Source organism: Mustela nigripes, chromosome 17 (assembly GCF_022355385.1).
Source record: "Mustela nigripes isolate SB6536 chromosome 17, MUSNIG.SB6536, whole genome shotgun sequence".
NCBI classification, from domain to species: Eukaryota; Metazoa; Chordata; class Mammalia; order Carnivora; family Mustelidae; genus Mustela; species Mustela nigripes.
The window spans coordinates 713,733-733,965 of NC_081573.1; the positions used below are offsets into that span (position 1 = coordinate 713,733).

Genomic DNA, 20,233 nt, shown 5'->3' on the forward strand with positions numbered 1-20,233 from the left:
CAGGTCCTGGGAGGACAGGGCACGTCAGCAGCTGAGGCTCCTGGGGCAGGTCCCTGCCACAGGGACAGCCCCAGTCCCAGGGAGCCCCAGCGGCTGGGACTGTGGACTGTCAGCTGGGATTGGCCTCGGGTGAATACTGTGGGGCTCATGGGGGTGAGGCTTGCTGGGTTCCCCCGTGCAGTGCAGCCCCTCCAAGGGGATGTCCCCCCCGGGGCCCAGCTGCTCTGCACTGGGGGACACAGGGCTGCAGGTCGAAGGCTGCCCTCACTTCTCCACGTGACCACACCTGCCTGTTGCGCTCTCAGCACTTCTGCTGCCTCTTCGCTGCAGTCGGAGATTCCCCAGAGCTATTTCCGTCATCTGTAGCTGTGTTTTGTAACTGTTCTTGTTTTTGTGGGGGACCCGAGCGTCGGGGCCCCCACAGCCCACCATCTTGCTGATGTCACCATCTGCTCTGGGAGTTTCCACAGCCCCCCCCGGGGAGCCCCGCGTGTAGCCAGTGTTGGAGCATACCCCACACACAGCTGTTGTGTGGGACAGTGTTGTGTGGGACAGGGGAGAAACACGGTCTGTTCCTGAGACCTGTTTTAGGGCGCTACACAGGGAGCTCTGTCCTGCTTGGAGAAATAAGGGATGAAAATACATAACAGAAAAGATGGGCTCAGAAACGTTCCAGCACAAAAGGCTGCGGTTGTCCTCACTAGCTCCTTCCCCCGAGAGGACATGCTGCACCTTCCCGCCACGTGGAGGTGGGTGATGACGGTGTCACCCTGGCACCGGGAGGGAGGAACAAGGGCAGTTGTTATAAGTTTGCACTGTCTGAATGAACAGACCATCTACTGGGTGGAGACTTCTAGATGGTGCCAAGAACACAGTGAGATGAACGGACAGCTGTCACCTCTAAGAAGATTATGACTGAGTCGAGGACCCAGCATCACTCGGATTCAAAATGGAGCCAGCGTCTATCTGGAAAGTTCTGGCATTTTCTGCTGAGGATTAGGACAGGACTGAAACAGCCCTATGACTTTGCATCTTCTACCATCTTCATAAAGTCTGAGCTGTGCTTACCCGGGCACCTCGCCAGCCAGTCAGTGTGTGCTCACGGGGGTCCTACTATGGGCCAGGGCCTGTGTGGACACTGGGCATGCTGAGGGGAAGAACACAGGGTCCCAGCCCTCCAGCTGCTCACACAGAGTGATATCTTCTGTCTCCTATGGCATGAGGTGCAGACTTTTACAAACTCGAAGATTTTATGACCCACTCGCTTCTGCCTTCATTATGGGGGACACTTTCATTGCAGAGCAGACTGTCTGGGGGCTTCCAGGCCCACCGAGGCTCTGCATATCAGCAGGAGTTAAGCTGGTTCGACAGTCTCCTGCACGATCCTGCCTTCTTCCCTGGGGGATGGGGAGTCAAGGAAATTGACTCTAGCAGCAAACGTTAAGAATAAGGGTCCTTTGATAGAGGATGTGCATGGAAGAAGGGCTTGTGGACATCTGGGGAACCAGGACAGGTCCTGGGGCCGTGGGAGGAGCGAGCTGCACAGGAGACCTTCTGGGAGAAGCGAGGAAGGAGCCGAGAGCAAAACTGGAGCCACAGGCCAGTGTGGGGAAATGAGAAGCCCCAGAGGCCTGACCTCCAGGGTCCCTTCTCAGCGGCAGCCCCCGGGAGGCCCCACGGGATGGGCTCTAGGCGGGCGCACATGGCTCATGGACAGTTCTCTTGCAGGGCTGTGTGCTGGCCGAGGAAGCAGGGGGACCGATGGTGAGTGTTTCTTGTGGATACCCTCCTCACCATTGTTTACAGCCCTGAGGCTTCTTCTCTAGCTCTTGTCAAGGGGCAGAGGATTCTCCTTCCTCTTTTTTTTTTTTTTTAATTTTATTTATTTATTTGAGGGAGAGCACAGAAACAGGGGGAGAGGCAGAGGGGGAACAGGCTCCCTGCTGAGCAGAGAGCCCAATGCAGGACTTGATCCCAGGACCCTGGGATCATGACCTGAGCTGAAGACAGAAACTTAACTCACTGAGCCACCCAGGCGCCCCATTTTTAAAAGATACAAACGTCATATGACATCATATTAGTTTCAGGTGCACAACAGGAGCCAAAATTTGTATATATTGGGAAATGACCACCACAATAAATGTAGTTAACATCCACACCACACAGTTAACAATTTTTTGGTTGCTTTTTCTGGTTATGAGAACTCATAAGCTCTACTCTCTCAGCCGCTTTCAAGTAAGCCCTACACGGCTGGTCACTACAGTCCCCGTGCTGCTCGCTAGAGCCCCAGGACTAGCTTTGTAACTGGAGATTCGGAGCTTTTGGCCCCCTTCGCCCGTTTCACTCGGGCAACCATCTATCTGTTTTCTGTATCTCCGATTTCTTTCCTTCTTTTCTTCCTTTCTTTGACACTCCACATGTAAGTGATGTCATAATAAATACAGTATTTACGTCCCCACGTCCAATTATCGTAGTGTAATACTTCCAGACCCATCCACAATGACACAAGTGGCAATATTTCCTCTTTTCTGTGTAATATTACGTGTAATATTCCATTACACAATTACCCACACCAAATTTTCTTTACCCATTTGCTCATCAGTGGTCATGTTTTGGCTGTTGTAAATAATGCTGCAGAGAACACGGGGGCGCAGATGTGTTTCCAATTCATTCAGCTGTATTCCCAGTAGTGGGGCCGCTGGATCTAGGGCAGATCTACTCAGGACCGCCCGACTGTTCTCTGCAGCGGCTGCCACTCCTTACCCTCCCAGCAGCAGCGCGCAGGGTTCCCTGTTCTCCTCATCCTCGCCGACACCTGCCATCTTGTTTTCTGGGTGAGCGCCATTTGGACAGGTGCAAGGTGACATCTCATGAAAGAGCTCGCTGAGAACCGGCGAACTCATCAGATCCAGCCCCAGAATCTGCTTTTTTCCAGGGACGCTCCCCAAGCCCTTCCTCAGCACCTGGCCCAGCTTTCTGGCACCTGCCGAGGATGACCCTATGATGCTGGACTGCTATCAGGAATGCAGAATCCACTCTCAGCAAGGGAGAATCCCGCTGCCCTCTTGAGTCCATGATGTCCGTGGGCCATTCAGGAAGGATGGCTGAAGTCCCCCTCGTTAACCTGAGTCAGCCAGACTCGGGGAAATAAGCCTGCAGATACTGCCAGAGAGAGGTCCCGCGCCAGTGCTCCCCAGCCACAGACGTCCTTCTCGTGGTTCCAGGTGGGAAGGAAGCATCCCAGAAAGATCTGGTCTGACCCATCCGGCCCTCCCACATCAGAGGATGAAGAGGGACTCAGAGGAGAGGACAGTAAGTGGTCTCTCCCACGGCAGGGCTCGAGGTCAGCAGGAATGGTCTGAGGACACTGGTTTGATCAGGGATTAGCGAACGGGAGGTCCTGATTCCTCGACAAGGCTTTGCTTCCAGTTGGGCAAAGGTGCATCTGGAATTCTTGGCTCACACGCCCTGAGGAAACACCTTTGAGGACACCAGGGATGACGGGGACCCTCTGCTTCTCCCCGTCACTTCTAACCCTCTTTCTCTTCCAGGAAGTTTACCTAAACCTTCCTTCCTGACTCAGAGAGGCTGATGGTGACACCAGGAGAGAACGTGACTCTTCAGTGCCAGGAGACAGACCTCATGATGGCATCTGTCACGTTTGCTCTGCTGAAGCCAGGTGCTCCTGAGCCTGCTGATGTCTGAAGACCATCGGGAACATGGCTCACCTCGCCCTCGGGACTGTGAGAGCCAGGGACGGTGGCAGCTACTGTCTACTATCAAGCCGAGGCTCCTTTCTGGGCCTCACAGCCCAGCAACAGCTTAAAACTGTAGGTGAGAGGTAAAGGGAGGACGAATTTATAATTAAATAACCCTAACCCCTCACTGTTGTGCCCTGTATCCTTGCCATGGTCATGTCCCTTACGCAAACACAGGCGCAGACAGAAGCAGACACAGTCGGATACAATGTTGCTCTGGACTTTGCGGTTACTTGCTGGATCACTGAAGAACAGGAAAAAATGAAACTTCTCACTTTTACCTTCCCTTATTCCTCCTCTGATGCCTTGCCCTTCTCCACGCAGACCCAAGTTTCTGATTCACATCACCTTCCCTTCACTGAAGAACTTCTGGTAACACTCCGTGCGAGGCAGGTGTACCAGCAACAAATTCCCTCAGTTTCTGTCGGTCTGAGGAAGGCTTTACTGCTTCACTTTGAAGGACAAGGTCTCAGGGTCCAGGATGTTAGATCAGCATTTTATTTCTCTCAACACGCTGACATCCCACAGCACTGTCTTCCCAGGTGGTTCCCAGGGAGTCGGATGCGAGCCTCACTGTCGCTGCTGTACAGCCGAGCCCTCTCCTCTCGCTTCCTTCAGGATTCCCTCTGACTTTCTACCTTGAAAGGGTATGCACAGAGGTAGTTCTCGGGCTTTATTTCCGATGTTTATCCTCCTTGCTGTTCTCTCAGTTTCTTGGATTGCGGTTTTGTGTCTGACATTAATTTGGAGAAAATTCAGCTGTCATTTCTCTTATCTCTTGTGTTTCTCCCTCTCTGCTCATGTTGGTACCTATGACGTGCGGGTCACACCATCGTCCACAGCCCTTGGACCCTCCATTCTGGGTTCTTCCCAGCTGGTTTCTGCTTGCTTCCTGGGTTCGGAGGCTTCTGCTGGCGACTCCTCAGGCACCGATTTCCTCCCTCGGCCGTGCCCATCGAGGCATTCTTCGTTTCTGGCACAGTGTTTCTGGTCTCCAGAGCTTCTTTTGGAGTCTTTCTCGGGATTTCCACCTGCTTGCTTACACCGCCCATCTGTTCCTGCCTGCTGTCTGCTTTACCTGGGGCAGCCCCAGCATGTGAATCAGGGTGGTTTTAAGCTCCTGAGATGATCCTTCCAACATTTCCGCCGGATCCGCATCTGGTTCTGCTGCTGCTGTGTCTCTTCCAACCGCTTGTTTGGCTTTTGGTACACCCTGTCCTTCGCTCCTGATGGCCAGCCACAATGCGCCAGGCAAAGGAACTGCTGGAAACTGGCCTTTAGTGACCTGGTGCTGAGGGGCTGGGAGCCTTCTAGGGTCCTGGGATCATGGCTCTGGCTTGCAGGAACCTGTGCCCCTGGGCTGTGACCCTCACAGGGCTTCTCAGTCCCCCTGCTGTGGTGGGACATGGTGGCCAGAGCTGGCTAGGGTTGGGTGTTTCTCTCCTTCCAGGTCACTTAGGCTCTGATCAGACCCCAGGAGGCGAGGCTCAGTATTTCTTTCTTTTCTGTGTAATATTACGTGTAATAGAACTCTGCTTTATTTCCAAGTAGATTTTCCCCTCTCCCCACAAGAAGCAGAGGGGGATTTTTCTTGGCTCTTCACCAGAAGAACCTGACAGAGCTCCAGGAGGTGAAACTCCCAGACCCCAATGCCCGAGCCCCTGTGACCAGCTCCCCGGAGTTCCTAACTTGCAGACTTGTCCAAGCCAAGTATCCCTACCTGGCACGGGTTCCCACGGAGGTTTCGGCTTGTGGGATCTTGCTCGGCAAACTGTGATTCTCTGGACTCCCAGGTTGGCTTCTGAGAGCCCCGCAGAGGGCTGCTCTGTGACCTCATTGCCATTTCAGATCCAACAAGAGTTAGAGACTTCTCAGTCTGTTCTGCTTTTTACTCTGTTACCGTGGAGTGACGACTTCCATGCTCAACCAGAAATCAGAAGCCAAGACCTCTGTCATCTCGATCTGGGGAAATCCTTAGTCAGGGACTCTGTCTTGCTTAGGGACCAGGGCCTCCATCATCAGAGAGGACACACACAAGAGCACTGTCTCTTCAGTCTATTGTTCTCAGCACCACGCTGGGAGAACAGAGGCCCTGGGAGCCAGCACGAGCTGAGACACATTGGAAGGGACCCTTGAGCACAGAGTGGGAGGCAGGACAGTGACTTTCTCCCCCACATGACCCAACCTGTGACTAGTAGCAATCTCTGCCTTTGGGGGTTTGAGGATTTCCCCTTTCACCATCCATTCTCCTCCTTGCATTATTTGTTCCCTGTCATGATGCAGCACACGCAGAGCAGACCTCTTCTTTGGCCCTCGCCAATGTACATTTTACATATTTTGAATTGATTATGAATTTTAAGAAAGCATTGTCCTAGAGGCCATGGTATATAATGCATTCTGTGTCCTGGTGCTTCTGTTTCTGTTCCCTGATGACTCCAGATGGCAGCTCACTGACCAGCAGGCACAAGCGGGCTCTGAACATGACAGTCAGAGTAGGAGGGAGGGAGGGTGCTCTGCGGTCAGGGGTGAGCGCTTGTCTCTTTCCATTTCCTCAGATATGGCACCAGGAAATCACACCAAGATTAACCTCCTCCGACTGGGTCTGGCGGCCCCCTTTCTGATTGTTACGTCCTGGCTGAAGCCTGGCTTCCACAAGGAGCCTCTGCGCAGACCCAAGTAAACAACTGAGCACCCCTCTTTCTCATGGGCTGTCCTAGTGATGGGGGGGGCATGTCAACACCAAACTTTCCTTGTGGGGACCTCCTATGTTCCTCAACAGTGGCATGACTGGCATTTCTGGTGGGATATTTCCTACCACATAGGACTGTCTGGTTCATTGCAAGAACATTCAGCATCTCTTGCATCTCTCGTTCAAGCAGCTGAAGCCCCACTCACTGTGCTGACAAGCCAACGGACACTCCCATGCCCTCTCACGCATCCCCAGATTCAGAGGAAGTGTGTGGGATACAGTTCCCCTGGTGGAGAACCTGTGTTTGGAGGCCAGGAGAAATCATATCTTCTTCTTCCTCCCTCCCCTGACCTCTCTCTGTCCTTCTCCACCTTCAGACCCCACAGCTGTTGAGGGGAATGATGGGTGTTGATGAAGTTGGACCCACTGACCGTGAACAGTTTCCAGTAGAATGCGCATTCTCACCTCTGCTGAGAGCCACTCCGGGACTAGATGACGGTCTCCTCTTCTGTACTCCTCACCTGGGACAGAGAACAGGACAGCACCTAAGAATTCATCCCACAAATGATCACTTCATGCAACGCCGAACACTCCAGCACTCCTGTTGTTGCACCAACAGGACATGCCACTTGGGTCCCACCCCAAATGTCCATACACAGACGAACCTTTTTCTGGGATCATTACTCTAGCTATTTGCTGTGTCCTTCTTTCGCATTTTCCTGATAGCGAATGATACTGAGTGTCTGCTCATGTACTACTGACCTTTCTAAAGATGTTTATTAAAATACAATCAACATATAATGCTATACTAGCTTCGGGCACACAACACACTGATTCAACGATTCTATACACTCCTTGATGCTCACCGTGGTAAGCACAGTCACCATCGGTCACTACACGACCTTTATTTTAATTCCCGATAAAGTATCTGATTAAATATTTGCCCATTTTTAATTGGATTATTTGTCCTCTTAATACTGAATTGCAAGAATATATACATACTCGGGCCACAAGTCTGTTAACAAACACCTACTCTACCCGTATTTTTTCTTATAGTTTGTGACTTGTCTTTTCATTTTTAAACCTCTCTTAAAGAGAAGTTTTAAGTTTTTGATTAATCTCACCAATTATGAATTATTCTGTCCTCTGTGGTTCGAGTTTTTGTGTCCTAAGGAATCTTTGCTTAACTCAAGGTCACAAAGATCTTTTTCCTACATTTTCTTATGTAACTATTATAGTTTCAGACTACATTTACATCTTAATCTTTTTTTCTCTAAAGATTTTATTTTTATTTATTTATTTTAGCAAGAAAGTGTGCGCATGCGTGGGAGGCAAAGAGTAAGAATACTTGAGTTGAAGTCTCCTCCTTCTAGGACTGCGTGTGTCTGTTCCCGAAAGTTCGCAGGTGGAAACCTTAACCCCCCAATGTGATGGTGTTGGGAGGTGGGGCCTTTGAGAGGTAATTAGGTCATAAGGATGCGGTCTTCATGAATGGGATTAGTCTCTTCTTATAAGAGTCTCTTTTTATAAGAAAGATGATCTCTCTTCACCATGTGAGCTTAAAGGGCAAAGGCAGCCATCTATAAACTGGGAAGAAGGCGCTCACTAAGAATCCCGTGTTAGCACCCTGGTCTGGGACTTCCAGCCTCCAGAACAGTGGGAAGTAAACATGTGCTGGTCGGGCCACCCGGTCTGTGGTCCTCCGTTAGGACGGCCTGAGCTGACGGACCCCTGCAGGTGGGACAGGGGAGGAGTGCAAGTCCTCCCTTTCTTGGAATACCCACTGGGATTCTGTGGTTTTAGGTCACCAAGCAGTGAGCCCTGTCCTGTTTGGAGTATCGGGGAATGAAAGGAGACAATGGAAAAGATGGCTTCAAAAGCCTTTCCCCGCCAGAGCTAAGGCTGACACACGCATTTCTCTGCGAGGACAGGGTTATCCCCATCTCCGAGCCAGCCCTTCTCCCCTCAGGTCGGCGTGGGTGACTATGGGGTGGTGTTAGAAGTGGTGCTCACTTCGCGGAGGAAGATGGTGAGTTCTGGGGACCTGGCATCTTTTCACATCCGTGGAAAAATCTCTGAGGGGCGCTCCCACTGGGCATCCTCTCAGTCAGCCACTGTGTATTTGCTGAGGCCCTACTGTGCACCAGGACCCCTGTCCACAGATGCCAAGGTTCCCAGCACAGCGTCCCTGCTTTCTGGGCGAGGGACATCCCACCTCCCGTAGCATGAGGACATCCACTTCTATGAACCTGCTCGAGACTTTACAACCAGAGGGATGTTAGCATCCTGGTGACAGCAGTCAGTCCGCTTCTCGCTCCCTTCTGAGCACAAATCCACGTCCTTATGTGAACGGAAGCACCTCTGCACAGCTCATTGGGACGCCAGAGACCCATCCCCGTGCGCACGGAAGGTGGGTGGCTTCACTGGAAGAGGGGGGCAGCGAAGGGCGGGGTGACAGTCTGCAGCCTGGCTGCCGCTCCTCAGCAACACCCCCATTTCGGAGGAGGTCTCTCTTCCGGGCTCCTCTGCCTGCCCAGAAGGAGCTCCGGGATCCCCGCTTCGAGGACCCCCCCTACAGCAGGGACACACCCGGAACAGCAGTGCTAAGCACACCCCTCCCCACTCTCAGCCACCCCACCTCTCCCCCAAACTGCTTCTTTTTTTTTTTTTATTAAATTAATTTATTTATTTTCAGAAAAACAGTATTCATTATTTTTTCACCACACCCAGTGCTCCATGCAATCCGTGCCCCCTATAATACCCAATCTGCTTCTTCACAGGCTCCCAGTCTCGGTTGGGAGGCAGTGCTGCCAAGAGAAACTGAGATGGGTGCCCTGGCGCCACCTTCTGGGAAACAGAAGAAAGGATGCTACCAACCAGCGTGTTGAACCCTGAGAATCAAAGAGAGAAGGTGCTCCCTCCTTCCAGGGCGGGGGCAGAGAGCCTTCTCACCAAACACGGAAAAATCACGGCAGCATAGCATCACGAAAAGCAAATGACAATTTCCCAATAACCAACGAATCCAAAGACAATACTGAGATCTGAGAAAGAATTCAAAAGAGCTGTGGTGGGGCACCTGGGCGGCACAGGCCATCCCGAGTATCTGACTAACTCTTGCTTTCAGCTCATGTCAATGTCAGGGTCTTGAGACTAAGCCCCACATCTGGCTCCGTGCTGGGTGTGGAGCCTGGTTAGGATTCTCCCTCCTTCTCCCCCTGGCCTTTTACTCCCCACACCTGCAGCTCCACTCTCTGTGCTCTCTTAAAAACAAAACAAAAAAAACCAAAACTGAGCACATGGCTGGCTCAGTGGGTGGAGTGTGCAATTCTTGATCTTGGGGTTGTGATTTCAAGCCCCACGTTGGGCATAAAACCTACTTAAAAATAAAATTTTTTTAAAAAGTGAATTCAAAAGAGCTGCGATGAAGACATTCAGTGAGCTACAAGAAAACTCAGGAAGTCAGTACAATGAACTCAGGAATAAAATTAATGAACAGAAGGAGTATCTTACCAAAGAGACTGAAATTCTAAAAAAGAGCCAAACAGAAATTCTAGAGCTGAAAAACTCAATAAATGAGATGGACACTACATTAGGAAGCACTGGAAATAGAGCAGATCACCTGGAGGAGAGACCCAGGGGCCCCAAGAACTAAGATTTTTAAAGCAAATAAACCGTACAGGAGGGGCGCCTGGCCAGCTCAGATGGTGCAGTGTGTGGCTCTTGATCTTAGGATTCTGGATTTAAGGTCTACATTGGGTTTAGAGATTACTTAAAAAAATAAAATAAAATCTTTTTTTTTTAAAGATTTTATTTATTTATTTGCCAGAGACAGAAAGAGAGAGAATACAAGCAGGGAGAATAGCAGGCAGAGGGAGAAGCAGACTCCTGGCTATGCAGGGAGCCCCATGTGGGACTCGATCCCACGACCCTGGGATCATGACCTAAGCTGAAGGCCAATGTTTAACCAACTAAGACACCCAGGCATCCCCCCAAAAAATAAAATCTTAAAAACAAAACAAAACAAAACCCCTACAAGAACCAACAGACTCCATTACAGGAAACAGTACCAAGATTAAAGGGTATACCAGAAGGAGAAGAGAGGGCGAGAGGAGACAGTATTTAAAGGAACAAAAGCTAAGAATTCCCCAAACCTGGTGAAGGAAGTAGACATAAAAGTCCACAAAGCAGGGACACCTGGGGTTAAGCATCAGCCTTTGGCTCAGATCATGATCCCAGGATCCTGGGATCGAGTCCCGAATCCAGCTCCCTACTCAGCACAGAGCCTGCTTCCCCTCTGCCTGCAGCTCCCCCCTGCTTGTGCTCAGGCTCTCTCTCTGACATGAATAAGTAAATCCTCAAAGCTAACAGATCACCTTATTATCTCAAGAGAAAAGACCTTCTCCAAGACACATTACAACAATGCTGTCAAAAGACTGTGATAAAGAAAGAAAGGTAAAGGCAGCCAGGGGCAAAAGGCAGAGACCTGTAAAGGAACTTCCCTGAGGCTATAAGCAGATTTCTCACAGAAATTCTACAGGTCAAGGGACAGTGGAAAGACATATTCAAAATACTGAAAGACAAAAATCGCCAGCCAAGTAAACTTCAGATACAAATGAGAGTAAAGACTTTCTCAGACAAACAAAAGTTCAGGGAGCTCGCCCCCACTACACCTGCCTTTCAAGAAATGTTGAAGGCAGTTCTTCAAACTGAAACGGACAAAAATACACAAAATTCTGATTAAGGTGATAGCATTAGAAAAACGTAACATTTTTAAAATAGTATATTAAACACTTAAATACAGCATGAAGGTTAAAGAAAAAGGAGCATTAAAAATCACCAATTCGGGGGCGCCTGGGTGGCTCAGTGGGTTAAGCCTCTGTCTTCGGCTCAGGTCATGATCTCGGGGTCCTGGGATGGAGCCCTACATCAGACTCTCCACCCAGCGAGGAGCCTGCTTCCCCCTCTCTGTCTGCCTCCTGCTCTGCCTACTTGTGATCTCTCTGTCAAATAAATAAAATCTTTTTTAAAAGTCACCAATTCAGTAATGAAATCACGGCATAAAAAGAAATCATTTGTGGTATCAAAAATGTACAAGGGAAGGAGGAAAAGGATGAGACTTTGAACAGGCAAATGAAGATAAACTATCAGCAGAAAGAGAACTGTGTTATCTAGGAGATGTTTGATGTAAACCTCACAGTAATCATAAGGCAAAAATCTAGAGCAAAGACATGAAACATGGAAAAATGCACAGACTCAGCAAATCAGAACGGAAAAACACCAACTTACAAAGGTGGACAGAAACAGGAATACCAGATAAGGGGTTAATACCCAAAATACATAAAGAACTCAGACAACTTAGTAACAACAACAACAGCAACAAAAACAATCCAATTAAAATATGGCCAGAAGTAAGCAGACATTTTTCCAAAGAAGACATCCAGATGGCCAACAGACACATGAAAACGTGCTCAACATCACTCATCATCAGGGAAATGCCAATGCAAACCACAACGACATGTCACCTCCTGTCAGAATTGACTTGCATCCAAAAGACAAGAGATAACAATGCTGGCGAGGATGTGGTGAAAAAAACCCAAAAACCCAAGCTCAAACCCAAACCCTTATTCCCTGTAGTGGGAATGAGAATTGGTCCAACCATTATGGAAAACAATATGGAGCATGTTCAAAAAATTTAAAATAGAACTATGAAATGAACCAATAATTCCACGTCTGGGAATATACCCAATTGAAACAAAAACAGGATTTCAACGAGATCTCTGCATACCCATGCTTATCGAAGCATTATTCACGAGAGCCAAGATACAGAAACAACCGCGATGTCCACCAGCTGATGAATGGATAAAAAGATACAGTACCGGGGTGCTGTATCAGTCCCTGCAGCATGCGACTCCTGATCTCAGGGTTATGGGTTCCAGTCCCAGGCTGGGTGTAGGGATTACTTGAAAATAAAATATTTAAAAGAAAAGGTAATACATATACACAACGTAATATTAAAGGTAAATATCCCGCCACTCACAACAACATGGACGGACCCTGAGCGCACTGTGCTAAGCCGGGTAAGTCAGACGGAAAGACAGGTGCTGTATGCTATCGTTCACATGTGGAATCTGAAGGAGTCAAACCCGTAAAACGACAGAGTAAAGGGTGATGAGCAGGGCATGCAGGGATTAGATAACGTTTTTCAGGGCACAAAACTGTAATGAGTAGTAAAGAAACCACGGAGACCCAAGGCACGGCGGAATGAATACACACAATATTACACTTGTAATCACACGGCGGGACCACTGTTGGTGCAGCAATCGTTTTTACCACATATAAATGTATCAAAACAACAGGTGCACACCGCAATCCAACACAATGTTACACATGAAATTTACGCAGGAACGCTAAATGTCCGGCGCGCCCTCCCTTAAGACTGGTATTACTAAGGGAAAGCTCTGAGGAGAAAAGACCTCCTTGCATATTCAGGGCGCCCTTGAGATGCCACACCCAAAGCACCTGAACCCCAGGAACGCCCCCCCCCTTTCCTCGGAGAGGCGGAGGCGGGGGTCCAGCGCAGGCGGGTCTACGGGGCGCACCCCAGGGCGCGGGGAGCGCTCCCCAGGGCCGGCTGAGCGGCGTCCTCCCGGGAACGCCCGCGCACCTGGCCACGCCGGGGAGCTCGCGGCCTCTACTCACCTGCCCGGGACGCCACTCCCCGTCCCTGTCGCCCGGGACGCGACAGGCCGGGTTCCCGCCGCCCAGGAGCGCGATCTCAGGCTGCCGCCGGCGCAGACGCGCAGGACGCCGGGGTGTACGCGGCGCGCACGCTGGAACGACCGACGGAGGGGCGGAGGGGCGGAGGGGCGGAGAGCCGAGCGCCAGCCTCTGCGGTGCGGGGCGCAGGTTGGGAGCGCGCGGGGCGCAGGTTGAGAGCGCGCGGGGCGCAGGTTGGGAGCGCGCGGGGCGCAGGTGCCCTCTCCGGGTCCCGCGACCGGTGCCGGGACTGAGCAACGGTGCCCTGTGCATCCGCGGGGATGCCGAACTGCTCCAGACTCTGCCCTGTGAGAGTCCCCAGCATGTCCTGGAGCCACGCTCGGAGGGACAAATCTGCGTCCCTTCCCACCCCCACCACGGGAACAGGGTCGGGCCCGCACGGGCCGCTGGGACTTGTAGTCCCCAGGACGCGGCCGACGCGGCCGAGCGCCCCTCTGGCAGACAGTAGGGCTGGGGACCGCTCCGTTTTACAGTGTGGGAGAGCGCAGTGCTTCCCTTGCGTCAGGTACGGGTCTGTATTACTGACTGAGTGCCTGCTGTATGCTGAACTCATTAGCTGGACTTGGGGGAGGGTCGGTGAGCTCGTGGGCGCTTTAGGTTAAGCAGGAAGATGAACTTGCAAGGAAGAAGATCAGGAATAAAAATGACAAATTCCGGGCGCCTGGGTGGCTCAGTGGGTTAAGCCCCTGCCTTCGGCTCAGGTCATGATCTCAGGGTCCTGGGATTGAGTCCCGTATCCGGCTCTCTGCTCGACAGGGAGCCTGCTTCCTCCTCTCTCTCTGCCTGTCTCTCTGCCTGCTTGTGATCTCTCTGTCAAATAAATAAATGAAATCTTAAAAAAAAAAAAAATGACAAATTCCAAGTGCTGTTGGAGGTCACCCAAGGGCCAGAGACGGGGTAACAAAAACTTCCCGGAGGTTGTGGGGTTCCAGTAAGGCTTTGAAATGTTGGATGATTGGGCACCTGGGTGGGTCAGTGGGTTAAGCCTCTGCCTTTGGCCCAGGTCATGATCCCAGGGTCCTGGGATGGAGCCCAGTGTCAGGCTCCCTGCTCAGCAGGGGAGTCGCCTTGTCCCTCCCCCTCTGATCTGTCTCTCTCTCTCAAATAAATAAAATTAAAAAAAAAAAAGCGAATGTTCTAGATGAGAGGAGGGTGGCAGGAGAGTGGTCTGCCTGTAGTGAGAGGTTCATGACACACAATGCTGAGCAAGGCTTAGGTGGGGATGTGGTCACCGGTGTCTTTGGGTCTCACTTTCAGAAAGGCCCTCCAAGGGACACCTGCGTGGCTCCAGTCAGTTAAGTGTCTGCCTTCAGCTCAGGTCATGGTCCTGGGGTTCTGGGATTGAGTCCCACATTGGGCTCCTTGCTCAGCAGAGAGTCTGATTCTCCTTCTGTCCCTGCCCTGCTTGTGCTCTCTCTCTCTAATAAATAAATAAAAATCCTTTAAAAAGGGAGGAAAAGAAAAAGAAAGGATATCAGTTTTGAGTTTCCCTCTAAGGGAGATTATTGGTACAGACAAGGAGATGCATCTTCAGGTTTAAATGAAAGAGAACATCTCACTGCTAGTTTCCAGTTTCTGGACACTGTTGCTCTAAGACTCGATACATGTATACAAATCGATCATTAACTGGTAAGTAGCAAAATAGGATTGAGTTGTGTGCATGCTAGATAAAAGCCTTCAAAAGATGCTTCCATTTTTGTAACTGTTTTGGCATTTATTCAGTTTTCATATACCAGAAGTCTCAAGGGAAGAGAACCCCAATCTTTCTTGTCCTAAAGGAGCACGTGTGCTTTGGGGCTTGGTCCTGGGAGCAAGGGATGATTTATGAGAGCAGTTTTGATGTCTTGCAATGGCTTAGACATAAACCCACGGTTCAGAAAATCCTTTTCCAGGCCACTTGTTTTTATCTTCTGATTTCTGAAACCAAGATCACACTTAAGTAAAATATATTTATTCTCAAGTTTCTCTGATAATGGAACACCAAGAAGTCATGATGCTTTTACTTTTACTAAAACATTGTGGAATGCTGTATCGCAGTTAACTAGTGTGGATGGAGTTTTTTTGGTTAAAGTCTACATTTTCCATATCCTGGTTCCAGGAAAAGTGAGCTGGTACCATATACTTTATTAATTTTGATTTTGATACATGAACAACTTTGCAACCAAGTGATTCTGTCTTAATCTCTGTCATCCTGAGCACCAAGAAGCCTTCAATATGGGGGTCCAAGAAGCCTTCACTCAATCCTAGATGACACTCACAGGGGCCACTTTGGGTCTTCCATAATGTCAGGAAATAAGTGAGGTCACATTTCATCTGCAAGCTTCCCAAACCTCCCCCCAAAATCTCACACAGGCTGTTAACTTGACCAAGGATGCCTCACTCCCCCAGATAGCTGTGGAGCCTATGCATAGAAGGACAGACCTGAGATCAGGAGAGGGAGGAAGAGAAGAAATATTTCTCCTGGTCCCCAAACACAGGCTGTCCACCAGGGGAACACCACATACTCCTGTCCTCCACATCTAGGGGTGTTGGGAAAAGGACGATAGAACTTGCTTGCTATCTTCTTCCACAATGACTGGGGTTTCAACTTCTCTTTAATGGGCATGAGAAGTGGTGCTAAGTGTTCCTACAACAAACAGGACAGTCCCCTGTGATGAACTATCCCACCCAAAATGCCATCTGTGTCTATGTTGAGAACCACAAGAAGTCCCATAGTGGAGTCTGGTGTTGAAAGAGCCCCAGGCCGCGATACCAGCCCAAACAAGAGAGGCGCTCAGCTGTTTTATGTGGATCCACGTGGAGACTCCTTCTGGCCGCACCAGGCTTCCGCCACGAGAGCCCCCAAAATCACCACAATCACGGCAGCCAGACCCAGTCGGATGAGGTTGCCCAAGGTGTAGTCCTCCGACTCGGCCCCTGGGGGAGATGGTAGAGAGGAGAGGATGAGCAGCAGCTGGAAAGGAGCATTCCTCCTTCTTACGCGGACCTGTCCAGTGTGACTGTCCTGCACCCGCTGGTGTTTCCTGGTCAGTGCTCAGCTCTACCTCCCCTGACACTGTCGTCACTCAACACAACGTGGGATTTCTGGAGAGTTGTAGTGGCTCTTCCCTGGTCTCCTTCCCAGTCTCTCTGCCTTACCACTCCCCCTTCCTGTCCTTGCTCGTCATCTCATTTCCACCCTCCCGCACTGCCCTTTCCCCTTCTCCCTCCTCGTAGTAGGAACCAGGCTTAGCAGCAACCCCAAAACCCACCGTTGCCGCACAGAGAAGGGAAGTCGTTCAGGGGCTGTGTCTGCTCCCCTCCTCGTAGGAAAGACTTAGTGCAACCAGTGAGCTCAAAAATATTCCAGCTTAGTAGCTGGGCATCGGGACAACCGTGCATTTCATTTCAGCTTCACCCAAGAAGAGCTCGGGCTCACCATTGGCTCTGGTTCCCAGAGGGAACCGGCATCTGACTTCTCCAGCTCACACACGCCAGGAGCACAGAGTTCAAGTCTGAACCCATCAGCAACAATGCTCCCAGGAGACAGAGTCAGTGGGGAGAGGCCCTGAGGACGCCACCGGGCCCAGGATGCCCTCTGCACCTCTCGGCACTGCCCACCCTGACCTTGCGTCCTAACTACAGAACGTTTGCTGACCACAGTGCACACGCAAACATGCACAAGGCCGAGGATGCGGGAGCAGCCTCCCACGAAGCAGCAAGTTTAGAAGATACTGCAGCTGTGTCACGACAGCCGGCGGCCGGGGAGCAGCATGTTCCAAGACTGAGAAAGGTACTGCCATGAAGTTGCCGTCAGCAGGATGGACCACCGCTCTCGGGGACGCCCGGGGTGGCAGAAGGGGCTCTGGTGGGGGCGGGATGGGTCGTTTGGAAGAACAAGCTGAGAACATCTCCAAGAAGGCCAAGCAACAAAGGCCAAAGACTATAAAGTAGGAAAGAAGAGATTTAAAAAGGAGATGATCGGGAAAGCGAAGGAGAAACAGGAATCCGAAATTAACAAAAGAAATGCTCTCCGGTTAAAAAAAAAGAAAAAAGAAAAAAAGGATGCACACCTTAAACTAACAGTGTTATAAATCAGTTATAGGTCCACAAAACTGGAGAAAGCCAGTAAAATAGCCCAAATAAAAACAACTTAATTAAGAAATAAGTTAAATTTTTCAAAGTCCTAAGAGTCATGCACCTGTCGCCTCACCTGTCACCTGGATCTCAAGATGACTGCTGGGCTGTGAGGTCAAGAAAGGAGCCTTCATCAGAAAGTACACACAGCTGTAGTTCCCGGCATCATTGACTGTCACAGTCCGGAGGGAAAAGTCTGTCTCCTTCCCTACTGGACTCTGGACCCGTATGGGCCCTGCCGTTCCCTCCTTCAGTAGAGCGAACATTACAGGCGCAAAAATATTGTCTGGCCTCTGGCACTGCAGGGTCACTGTGTCTCCTGCGGTCACCTCACCCCTTTGGTGGACTTGCAGGGAAGGTTTAAGAAAACTTCCTGGAAGAGAAGGAGGGCTCCAAGGTCACGGGGAGAAGCCCTGCATCCCCCACCCACCCTGTTCTCCTGGCAGGGGTTCCCGCCACGTGGGGGAAATGACAGATCCCTGATCTCACCCTCTTTCCACTCTGACTACGGGAAGGCGATTTCCCCTTCAAGCCCTGGCTCTTTCTGTTCTGTGTCTCTCCGTCTCCCCTTGCCCCCTCTCTCCTTTGGCCCCCCCCCAACACCCGTCCCTGGAAGACCCTTTGTCCCTTCGAGGCACCCTCCTCACCTGTCACCAGTAGTAGGAGAACGTCACTAGGCTGTGAACGTGTGTGGGGGGGGCCCCGTCTGTAGTAGTCACAGGTGTACTCTCCAGCATCTCTGGGTTGTAGGTCAGTGAGTTGAAATTCAGCCGGCCCATCTGTGGAAATCCATGACTGCACAGACTCCAAAGGAACTTTTCCCTTTCTGAGAACAAAGTTGACTTTCTTGGTAGAAGTCTGGCATTGCAGTGTCACATTACTCCAGCGAGGCATCACCGAGCTGGGCCAGGCCCTGAGGGAGGGCTTGGGAAGGGACTCTGGAAGGAAGCAGAGATCAGGACCGGGTTTTGGTGCCCTTGTCTGCTCCCAGGAAACCCCTTGAAGGAAAGAGAAGTGATACAGGGAGTTTGGAGTGAAGGAGAAGGAAGATCTGTCTGAAGGAACTCACCGTCAGTCCCCCTGCTTCCTTGGCCAGCACACAGCCCTGCAAGAGAACCGTCCATGAGACATGAGCACCTGCCCAGAGCCCATCCCCCCGGGGCCTCCCTGGAGGTCAGGCATATGGGGCTTCTCATTTCCCCACACTGGTCTGTGGCTCCAGCTCTGCTCCCGGCTCCTTCCTCGCTTCTCCCAGAAGTTCTGTGTAGCTTGCTCCTCCCATCGCCCCAGGACCTGACCCCTGAATTCTTAAGAGAGTTTATGTACTCATGCTCTGAGAGACACAAGGCTTTACTGTCCCATCAACACCTGGAAGGAAGTTATTCTGTTCTCCTTAGCATGCCCCGTGTATAAACCACCCTGGAACACAGTAAGAATCAAGAAAGCACATTGGGCAACTGAAGAGATGTCCCAATTTAAGCAGGGCTCAGATTTTTCAAGGCTGGTAGAAAGATTCAAACTTATAATACCGTCCTTTCTTCATTTCACCAGATAGACCAGCCTGAAGGCAACAAAAGCCCCATGGATTACCCTAGAATCTAGGGGTCAGCGATTATTGTGAAAATCAATCACATCGCTGGGACCCAATCAAGCTAAGATGATGCTGTCCCTATTTGTGGGAAGCAGGTTTTCTTAGCACCAGCAGATCGACATCCGGAGGTGCCCCCAGCTTTACCATGCCCCTGAACATTTTGAAGCACTCATCTTTCATCTTCTTATGCTTTTCCCAGCTGACATTTGCTGACTCACCCTGGGGACTTTCCCATTCTGAAGACCCACCATGCCTCATTCTTAATATCCCATTATGACCAAGTGAAAACAGCAGTGACTTTGGATCCAGACAGGCCTGGGTTTGAACTTTGAGGTTTCTGCTCACTCACTGCACAGCCCTGAGCAGGAACCCTGAACTGTCAGTCTCAGGGTCCTTGTTTATCAACATGGGTTTGATTCCCATCATGTAGGACTGTTTGCAAGGGTCAGAGTGGTATTTCCCTTGGGGTAGGATACAAACCACGGGGCCCTACAGATGATTTCACGGGATGCAGTGACACAGTATTTTATAGCATTGATCAAGGCATCAGAAAGCTGAAACCCTTTCCAGTCACTTCCACTCCTTTGATAACAACAAAGAATTCCTTAGGCTAGAGATCAGCCTTCTCACACATCTGTCTCTGGCCAACTGCCCTTTGTGATAGTTAAGTAGCTGGGTATGGGCTCAGAAATGTGATGGCCAACAGCCCATGGCTAGACTGTCCTAATGCCTTCCTCCTTTAATTTGCATATATGTTTACACCAACCTATTTTTTGCTAAGTGACCCTGGCTTTTCATTTGAATTTTATTTTTTTAAATTTAAGTTATTGGCATTAAATTCCCATCTTCAGATGAATGTGCTTGTTCAAAGACATAGAAAAAATAAATAAAACAAAATAAAATTAGGATATTGAGTCAATAACATTTTAAGTAAGTAGGGATGACAGAGGCAGAGGACAGGTTATGGCGTGAAATGTATTTGCCTACCGGCGAACATCTGACCGATAAGGTGTGTCTCAAGACTCCCCCTGGGTTTCTGACACACCCGAAGCAATCAGTGGAGACAAGCAGACCTTACTGCCCCTCTTCCCATTTCGAGTGGTCCCATCTTTCTCCACCCACCTTCACCCCTAACCCCAGTAGACGGGCCCAAGAGACTTACCAAAGCAGAGGAGGCAGAGGAATTCAGGGATCATACTGGCCCTGCAGGCTGCTCTGGGGGCCCCTCTCTGGTCTCATCCACGACAGGGAGGGAAGCTGGATGTGGGTGGTGACATCTCTGGCCAACCCTTCCCTTCCTTC

The 20,233-nt window shown here is 50.5% G+C and overlaps 2 protein-coding genes across 4 annotated transcripts in view; both read right to left on the minus strand.

Moving 5' to 3' along the window:
* LOC132005059 (uncharacterized) overlaps positions 1-13,574 on the minus strand; it is a 63,930-nt gene extending 50,356 nt beyond the window's left edge. For all 3 annotated transcript variants that reach the window (XR_009400710.1, XR_009400711.1, XM_059381811.1), the window contains exons 1-2: positions 13,147-13,574; positions 6,913-6,968 (exon numbers count right to left, since the gene is read on the minus strand). The gene's annotated coding sequence lies outside the window, so the exon portion shown is untranslated. The remainder of the gene's footprint in view (positions 1-6,912; positions 6,969-13,146) is intronic.
* A 1,585-nt stretch (positions 13,575-15,159) lies between these two features.
* On the minus strand, positions 15,160-20,233 carry LOC132006180 (T-cell-interacting, activating receptor on myeloid cells protein 1-like). Its single transcript, XM_059383925.1, has 5 exons — positions 20,094-20,233; positions 18,410-18,445; positions 17,988-18,278; positions 17,417-17,713; positions 15,160-16,140 (listed from the first exon to the last, which is right to left on the minus strand). The coding sequence occupies exons 1-5, from the start codon at positions 20,125-20,127 to the stop codon at positions 16,007-16,009; spliced, it is 792 nt and encodes a 263-aa protein (XP_059239908.1). The 5' UTR covers positions 20,128-20,233; the 3' UTR covers positions 15,160-16,006.